This window comes from Aulostomus chinensis, chromosome 24 (assembly GCF_037954235.1).
Source record: "Aulostomus chinensis isolate RoL2024-O1b breed Wild chromosome 24, RoL_Achi_v1.0, whole genome shotgun sequence".
NCBI lineage: Eukaryota > Metazoa > Chordata > Actinopteri > Syngnathiformes > Aulostomidae > Aulostomus > Aulostomus chinensis.
In genome coordinates this window covers 6,391,739-6,401,002 of record NC_141343.1, presented here as the reverse complement: position 1 = coordinate 6,401,002, position 9,264 = coordinate 6,391,739, and the positions used below count along the sequence as shown (strand labels likewise).

The 9,264-nt window shown below is 45.9% G+C and overlaps 1 protein-coding gene across 2 annotated transcripts; it reads left to right on the top strand.

The window, feature by feature from the left end:
* Positions 1 to 803: 803 nt before the first annotated feature.
* Positions 804 to 9,221, top strand: lrp10 (low density lipoprotein receptor-related protein 10). Of its 2 annotated transcripts, none has more exons than XM_086198084.1 (10): positions 804 to 861; positions 2,519 to 2,676; positions 2,865 to 2,897; positions 3,031 to 3,175; positions 4,279 to 4,472; positions 4,573 to 5,153; positions 5,227 to 5,663; positions 5,803 to 5,997; positions 6,137 to 6,266; positions 6,762 to 9,221. In XM_086198084.1, exons 2-10 carry the CDS (start codon positions 2,628 to 2,630, stop codon positions 7,377 to 7,379), a joined length of 2,382 nt encoding a protein of 793 aa, XP_086054210.1. In that variant the 5' UTR covers positions 804 to 861; positions 2,519 to 2,627; the 3' UTR covers positions 7,380 to 9,221. The 2 variants fall into 2 exon arrangements, with proteins under 2 accessions (XP_086054210.1, XP_086054211.1); XM_086198085.1 differs by having other exon boundaries at positions 825 to 861; positions 2,585 to 2,676.
* Positions 9,222 to 9,264: the final 43 nt, after the last annotated feature.

Sequence of the window (9,264 nt, the reverse complement as noted above, 5' to 3'; positions counted from 1 at the left end):
CTGACATCGTCCTACAGGAGGCGTCTGTGACATCACACATACCTGGCAGCCAACATGTTCCACAGTGACCATTTTAATCATTACTCATTAATGGAGTAATTAAGCCTGAGTATGGGCCAGGTTCATGGAGGTGAGCCGGGTTGCAAGTGTTATGCATGCTAATTTGCTCACAAGACTTCAGCACTTAACATAATGTGAGTATTATTCTTTTTTCCGGTCATTAACGGCTATGAAAAGGCATTTTTAACATTAAATTACAACAGATATTAAAAAAATGTAATGGGAGCATAGTAAAAAAAATAGAAAAGGAAAAGGGTGTATGTTTTCATCACAAAGAGCTCCTAAAATGATTGACATAAACTTATAACACTTGTGGCTACCCTCGCCCTCAACCATACACCTCTACTACCCTCTAGTGGCGCGGAGGCATACTACAGTTTAAACAAATCACATTCATAGCAATTTTCATTATTTTTTGAAATCGTTTTTCCCCTCCATGAAACATAGCGCAGGAGGGTTTTTATCTGTCTTAACCTGAATATGGTAAGATTTACATTTAGCTTTGAGTTTTTGACACGATATTTAATATTTAAAATATCGATGAAACAATTTGTTTTATGTATTAAAATATTGGCAATGTAAATCCGGTGAAAACAACGTTTGTAAGTTGGCGTAATATCATTTTTGAGGAATTCACTGAGAAGAAACGACTATATGTTCAATTTTATGAATGGAAGTGAAACCATTTAGTAAAATTTAAAAAAAAAAAAGAAGAAGCAAACCCCGCCCCCCTGCTGTCATGAGCTAAAAAAAACACGGAAGTAGCTCCGAACTTGTCAACAAGAAAGTCCGACTGACATGGTAAGGCACTCGCCATCGGATATTTTCTCATCTTTTTTTACTTTATTTTGCCTCTTCTGACGAATATTTTGTGATGTCTTAGGGTGCTAAATTCCTTTATACTCGGCTGGAAACCGTTTTCATTGGGTGTCGCCGCCGATAAAATGCCACGAAACGAAGAAGGAAGTGAGGATGTTAGCACCTAGCTCGCTAGGAAGCTAACACATATTAAAGCCCTTGTGACCTAAAGGAGGCCGACAGCTGCTCATTCTACCTCGTCAGACGGAAAATATCTTTTTATTTTAACTCGTGTGCACAAAACGAGGTAGTCATCGAGGTGGAATCGAGATTCTAGAAGTTTTGTTGTCGGTTGACTTTAGGTTTCCTCTCGGAAATGCTAAGTTAGCGCGTCTGGCGTCATTGTTGAGAAGATTATAGGAAGGAAATCTGTGTGTGTGTGTGTGTGTGTGTGTGTGTGTGTGTGTGGGTGTGTGTGTGTGTGTGTGTGTGTGTGTGTGTGTGTGTGTGTGTGTGTGAGAGAGAGTGAGAAGGAGAGAGAGTACTCACAATTGTATTCAGGATATAAGAAACACTATTAGATGACCCTATTGGAGTTATTTTTAGTCCCCCATTAACTTCTTCTTTAGATTCGGAATTCGAACAGTTCGATTCGACTCCATATCAGAGGTCTTACTCTTTTATGGCATCTGTAACCCTGGCTTTTAATGAAAGGTCTTGAATTTTTTTTTCCATTTTATATTGATTTGCAAGAGATGAGCAAATTGGGGGGAACAAGGTTAAAGGTCAGGTGTGTAGGCAGTGTGTTGAATGCGTCTGTACTTACGACGATGGTCGTTTGTCTTCCTTAGAGATCTGATGATTTCCAGTGACTAATTTATCATTTTCTTCTTTTTTTGGGGGGTTGGAGTTTACCGATGTGGTTGATGATAGCATCAGTGTCCAGGGGTCGTAGAGTAGTGGAAATCTGAAAAAAGGAATTTCTAGGCCCATAAAAGTTTTTGAATTCTTAAATAAAATTAGAATTTTTGGAATCGGCTTGACAGATACCTACATGTCAGAGTAGACGTGGTTCTGTTTGAGATCAACTCTTTTGGTTCATATTGATTTACTTTTATTGAGGTTTATTTTGTAAAGGACTTAGTAGTCAAATATAAGTTACTTCAATTTGTAGTGGATTTCTGATTATTTCTTTGTGTGTGTCAGCAAACATCATTTTTTCAGAGAATAGACAGTCATGAAAAAAATGCCTGAAAAGAGAGGGCAAATCATGAAGACATGTGTTACTGATACTCACTGCACCACAAACTTGGAAACCTCATAATTCTGCCTGTAAAATAAAGGGAGAAAATGAATGGGGGGGGGGGGTGTCTGATAATTTTTCTAATGTACAGGAATTTTGGTATTAAAAATTCTTAAAATTCTTAAGAAATGCAGTTCTGATTCTGCACCTAAAATATGCAAGAAAAGCTCTTTACATGTGATATTCCATGACCTTAATAGATATTTAGTGCCATTGCAGACATTTAGCAAATGTTACCATGGCAATCTGCAGGGTTGCAGACTGTAATAGCTTGGAGCTGTCGCCTGCTACTGAATCAAGATTGGTGCATTTTCCTTTTATGTTCTAAGGGATTTAATCTTTTCTTTGACTTTGCAGGTGACGTCTTCCTGAACCAAACCTCCTGTCATGGCGCTCTTCTGACGTTATTTTTTTACCCTTCAGTTTTGTATGACGTCCAGTGTTTTGGAGGAGACTCGTTAGCACAATGACAGTCGCCTACAACCTCTGCACCCTTCTACTGTTTGTCATAACAGGCGAGTGACTCCTCTCGGATTGTTTAGCTGAGCTATGTATCGCTATCTTGTCAAAGCAGTGAATGTTTGTCAGGCAAAGGTCACGTCAACATCTCTCATGTCGTAGAAGATTTTAGAATCACGGCCATCGTCCTGGCTTTCATGTACCTGCCTGACTTGTTCTGTCTCTGCTGGTTATTCTCATGCAGCATGCAGCCGGTTTCAGCCCGTCCTCTGCATGGGTAAGAACGCACGCCGCCATCTCATGTTGTCTCTGTGTGAAACAATTCCTCAGTGTCACGTTCGGCTCGTTTCTCTACTCTTCCGTTCTTGTCGGGTGACAGAAATGTTAACCTCCACCGCTCTGTTTCTCAGACCATTGTGGCCGTTCTGTTCAAGTCTTGGACAGCAAAGTGGGCGAGATCAGGAGTTCCGCCTACCACAGCTGGTCCTACCGCTTCGGTGCCACATATGACTGCTGGATCATCAAGGGTTCCGAAGGAGAACCTGTAGTTCTCAGGTACAGATCCAGACAGGCCTGCTTCCTGTCACCTTGAGGCAAATGGGATAATGTGTCATAGAGATTTTCCTACACTAATTAAAGTAGTAATTTCAGGTGCTTGGTTGACTAATAGTTACACATCTATGATTTGAGTTCATTTCTTTAAATCCGAATAAATATTTTTGGGGGGCTGGGGGGAGAATGTTCTGAGTCACACTGGCTATGTCTGCACGGATGGTTGGACGCTGCCTGTCAGTTTCTAAAGACCTTCACTCTATAAGGTCACGGTGAGCAATAATGTGGACATGTTAACAGTCTTAATTGCGCTATGAAGTCTTTTTGCAGCAGTCAAACTGCTTTACAACACCAGCCTCTAGGAAGCGTGTCAAACATGCAGCGAAGCACAGTTTGTGTCTTTTTTAACTTAGAGCAAGAAAACACTAAATGTACTGGTCGAATCACGATGGAAAGGTTCCAGGTTAGATTCTAAAAGGCAACTCATAGCGATGTAATGTAGGCGTGTCTCCCGTCGTTAGTTTGACTTTGCTCCATCGTGTGTAAACAGGAGGAATATTGTACAAGGAACTCATGAAAACGCCTCTAACCTAGCCAGTGACAACACACCACTCCTTTGCAGAGAAATCTAAAACTATTGTGATCCATCTTCTAAAATATGAAGTGCACACACGGGGAAAAAGCAGCAACGATCCTAAAAACTGTTGGAGCAACCAGCAAACCAGCCCGCTGAAGGTTTTGTTCATTGTTTTTAGTACAGTGTCACATCCTGTCTGCAACTGACTGACAGGGTGCTGTGAGTAACCAATGCAGACTAACTGCACCGCCACATGGGGACCAGCAGGGGCGTCATTTTGACTGGAAGTCTCGGCAACTTTATGGTAGTGAGGCGTGATTGAGGCTGATGGCGACAAATTGAAATGTAGACGTTATCGGCCAAAGTACAAGCATACAACACGTTCCTGCCCGTGTCCACATAAACAACGTCCACTTTGAGGATTTGCTACGTCGGAACAAAGATTGAAAAACGTCACATGTTTCTGGGTTCGTAAGCCACGTCCACTGATCGCTTTTTTTCCCTCCTCTTCTCGAAATCCCTTCCCCAGCTTTTCCCAGTTTTCAGCTCGCTGTAAGAAGGAGTGGGTGTCGATAAAATCATCAGCAGGTGGTGAGCCGGTTGTTCTTTGTGGCTCCAAACTACCGCAGCCCATGGAGTTCCCAGGAGGAAACATTACAATCATCCACCACTTCCTTCCACACCTGTTCCCTGTGTCCCTGTTTCGTCTGAGTTACGCCAGAGGTGCGCTGTTCTTTTTTTCTTGATCAACAACCAATGGTTGATAGGACTTTTCTTGACGTTCACCATCTTAGTTGATTCCTCTGCTTTCTTGTTCCTGCAGATTCAGAATTTGGCGAATGCCCAGTAACCTCGTTTGAATGCGTGGGGGGCCGTTGCCTCCCGCTCTCTTGGCGCTGTAACGGTCAGGTGGAGTGTCTCCGTGAAGGTGGTCTTGGCACAGACGAGGAGGGTTGCGGTATAGAGGTGGACACTCCAGAAACTCCAAAGTTTGGCAACGCTCAGGCAGAAGAGGCCAAAGCACTGACAAACGTTGGGAGGAACAATGATGGGGTCAATGACAGGGTCTCTGATGGGACGGACGAGCCTGACCTGTGGGACCTGCTGAAGGAGCGCGAGGAGGAGGCAGCGGCGGCCCATGTGGATCTGGAGCAGCCCCCGACTCACAGGGAACTGGTTGTGACGCCCACTCCCATTGAGTGGCCCTGTGGAGGGCTTCTCCAGACCTTCTATGGGACCTTCTCTCCTCCAGCCATTCGAGGGCCCCCATTGCTCTGCGTGTGGACTCTGGACCCTGAGGATTCACGGCCGTTGAGACTGGACCTTCAGCAGCTGGTGCTGGGACCCGGCGACACGCTCACTGTCCACAACCGTGAGCAAGGCAAAGGAGACATCATCAAAATTGTGAGTGTTTGTAACAGAGAAATCCATTAAAACACGATTAGACCTTTTCTCATGTGGTCTTTTTCTTTTTCAGATTACAAGTGCCTCCAATTACAAATCTGTCCAGGTGGAGTCCCACACCGGCCTGCTGTCTCTGACATATCGGACCCTTCCTGGCTCCGAGGGGAGTGGCTTCAATGCCACCTTCCATGTAGGGAGCTACTGCCCTCCCTGGGAGGGCCGATGTGGCGGCGCAGCAGGAGGGTGTTTCACTCAGGAGCAGCGCTGCGATGGGAAGTGGGACTGTCCAGAGACCGGGAAGGACGAGGAAGGGTGTCGGGGCTGCAGTCAGAACCAGTTTGCATGCGGTGTGGCAGGCCAGAGGGTTGTGGCCTCGAGTCACTTCGCCGGACGGCCGGTGTGCTACCCGGTCAACGAGCGATGCAACTACCAGCTGTACTGTGCTGACGGCAGCGATGAGAGGGACTGCACTGTGTGTCAGCCAGGCACTTTTCACTGTGACAGTGACAGGTCAGTGTGTGACGGTTAGCTTATGCCTCTTACACTGTCTAATAGCCTCTAGCTGGTTCTACTCCGGGTAGTAAGTCACCCCTCAGGACTCGTTTCATGTCTCTGTGACATCACAACTCTCCCATTGTCCTGTGTGCAGGTGTGTCTTTGAGAGCTGGCGCTGTGACGGCCAGGTGGACTGCAAGGACGGAACAGACGAGCTCAACTGCACCGTCATCCTGCCGCGCAAGGTCATCACCGCGGCAACAGTGGGCAGCCTGGTGTGCGGGCTTCTGCTGGTTATTGCTATGGGCTGCACCTGCAAACTGTACTCACTCAGGACCAGGGAGTACAGGTAACCCTTGACTGCATCGTCATCTCTTAGCTTCCAGATAAGGACAGGGTTTAGGACCATTGAAGTAGAGTTTAAATCTGAAGTGGATTTATCTTCAAGTGGGCGAATGCATCCTAATGCGAAGTGTTTTCTCCATTAGCATGTTTGCACCCATCAGCCGTCAGGAAGCGGAGTTGATCCAGCAGCAAGCTCCACCCTCTTATGGTCAGCTCATCGCCCAAGGCATCATTCCCCCAGTGGAGGACTTCCCCACAGAAAACCCGAATGAGGTGAGTACCAGTGACGGCTTGCACGGATACGCAGGTTCAGGAAACACATCGTGGTTCAGGTTGGAACAGAAGCTGTCACAAAAGCTCTCGGTTAGAAACTCAAGCAAATGTCGGTAGCCAAACAGATGATAGCTGCTCGTGCAGGTCTTCAATCAATTAGACAGAGAAATCGCTTTCTGTCACACCAACAGAGTCACACCAGCCCATTCTAAAAGAAAATCTTGACTACCTGAGAGGTTTTGAAGGAAAAGAGTACGTGTGAGAACCCAGTGAACTCAAAACAGAAACTCATGAGGTTTAACAGTACTTTCATTCATCAGAAGGGAGGCCATAGATTTGGCTGCTGGTGTCGAGTGTGTTTATTGACAGTGATTAGCACCTGTAACAAAGACCGTTCTGTCTGCTGGGATTTGCCCAAACCACCTTCTCTAAATTTGGATCGGTGTCACGTGAACACAAAGCTTAGTTGTTAATTATTCTGGGTTCCTCCGTCAGACCTCGTCTCTGTCCCTGAGAGGAATCCTCCAGCTCCTCCGCCAGGACGCCGTCAACTCCCCTCACCGCAGACGCAGGCCAAGATTCATCCGCCGAGCTGTTCGCCGCATGAGGCGTTGGGGTCTAATCCCCAGACCTCCCTCCAGACCCTCTCAGGCGTCCAGCTCCAGCCAGCAGCAGTCAGACGCCACCCCCCCTGGTCAGGAAGCGGCTCATGCCCCTCCTTCCAGCTCCTCCTCAGCTGTGGAGGCCGTCAACCAGCCGGTGCCTCAGAAACTTGGTCTGCTGACTCAGTCGGAGCAGCAGCATGACGCATCATCTCGTCTTGTGCCGCCGGCCGTCGTCTCCCCTCCTCCACCTCCGTACGCTCCCCCAGCTCCTCCTGCAGACACTCCCCCCGTGGCTGTTCCCCCCAGCAGCCCCTCTCTGGCTTCCATCTTCCACACGCTGGGCCTGAGTATCTCCCTCTTCAGAGCTTCGCCCTCCTCCTCCACCAACTCCATGCCCCTCTCCGCCTCCCCTTCTTTCTCCTCCTCGTCTTCCTCTGACGACGAGGTACTGCTCATCCCGCTGACGGAGGACACCACTTCAGAGGATGACGTGCCCATGCTCACTTGAATGACGCCATCACCCAGCCCCTCCCCCCCACTGATGACTCCCCACGTTAGTTTGAACTTGAGCACAGGAGACAGCGAGACTCACTGTGCAAGTCTAGTGCCTTTTTGAAAATTGCTTTGGATTTGAATCACGTATTTTATCATTTTAAAGGACGTTTTAGAAGACAAGCATGGCTGCTGTGTGCGTGCGCGCGCGTGTGTGTGTGTGTGTGTGAGCATAGGTGTGTGTTATGTATGTGCACTTCTTTCACACTAGGCTGCACATTGAAGGTAAACTTTTGCACAGAAGAATCTTCCCTATCCAGACCCTAGCGCAAGCTACTGTCAAAACTGAATTTTTAGACGATAACATGGAAAATAGTGTTTTTCTGACTGCAACTTGTGTGAATGCAATTTTAGTCTTCGAAAGTGAAGTGTGTTTGTAGATCGTCTCCTTAACTTCTACCACGAGTGTCCCATCTGGTGTTACATCACCTACTGTGGAGGCCTTGAGCAGCCCAAAACAGTTATTGTACCCATAGAGGGTACAGAGAGAGGGGAAAAAACTGCAAATTTTGGAGATTAAAACTTGTTCCCTCAATTTAACCTTGTTGAGGCCACAAGGTCTAACTTGTGGTCTAACTAACACTTTGATTAGTTTGTGGCTTCAAGCTAATAAGAAACTTGATCCCCCAGTTTTGGCCAATCTGTGGGGAGAAATTATATCTTGTGGCCACAAAATAATTGGGGGAACAAGTTTTAGCTTATGGACTCAAAATAACAAAATTGTGGGGACAAGTCGAATCTCGTCACCATAGAGGACCTAAATTGTGGGAACAATTTATAAACAAAGAATGTTTTCCCTCAATTTAATGATTGGATTTGAGATATTTAAGTTGAATCTTATGGCCACAAAATAATTAAATGAGGGAACAAGTTATGTTTTGTTTTTGTTTGTTTGTTTGTTTGTTTGTCTCAATGGCCCTGAAGTAAACATATGTAATTTCTCTCTATGGCCACTCAAGGCCTCCGTATATCACCGATTTAATATTGAAGAAAATCACCTCCCCTATTTAAGTGCCTTTGAGGAGTTTTCCGTAGGTTCGAGTCCGGACATTCACGCCGCACACGGCGACACACAGAGGCACACATTCTCCTCACATCAAAGCAAGCGTAGAACACATCAATGGCTTTACCAGTACGTGAAAATGCATGTGGAATCTCCAAGCCGGCAATAACTCTAACTTTTTTTTCCTTTTTGGAATCGCTGTTTTAGTGCACATGCGCGTTTTGCGTACACTGGTGTGTACCCTTCCCATGTGAATGTATGTAACTGGTCTCAACAGCAAATGTTTCAAAAGACAATCTCTCTTGTGCCTGATTGGAAGGTGTGTGTGTGTGTGTGTGTGTGTGTGTGTGTGTGTGTGTGTGTGTGTGCACACAGAAAGATGAGGCACCCTTGTGATTTAAATATGGGGGGGGGGGCCCCCCAAAATTCACAAAATAACCTCAACTTGAATCTTCAGCCCCTGAGGGGAAACGATCGCATCGTCACATTTTGACACAGTGGTGTGCCATTTGTATTATTGTAAATTCGATGGTGTTTTTTATTTTCATTTCAACAAGTTATCTATTCTCTCTCTGTCTCTCTCTCTCTGTCTCTCTCTCTCTCTCTCCCTCTCCCTCTCTCTCTCTTCCTCTTCAAGTTGTTTTTGTTGAATGTACTAGGGTCGTTGTGGAGTAGCTGGAAGTTTTACATTTGCAATGTAATGAGGTATAAATAGAGTGATTTTATGGTTTATTAGGGTCAACTTCACTGTATATAAGTAAAGATGTGGCTGAAATTAAACAATTTGCACTTTTAGATGTTTTGTGTGTGTGTGTGTGTGTGTGTGTGTGTGTGTGTG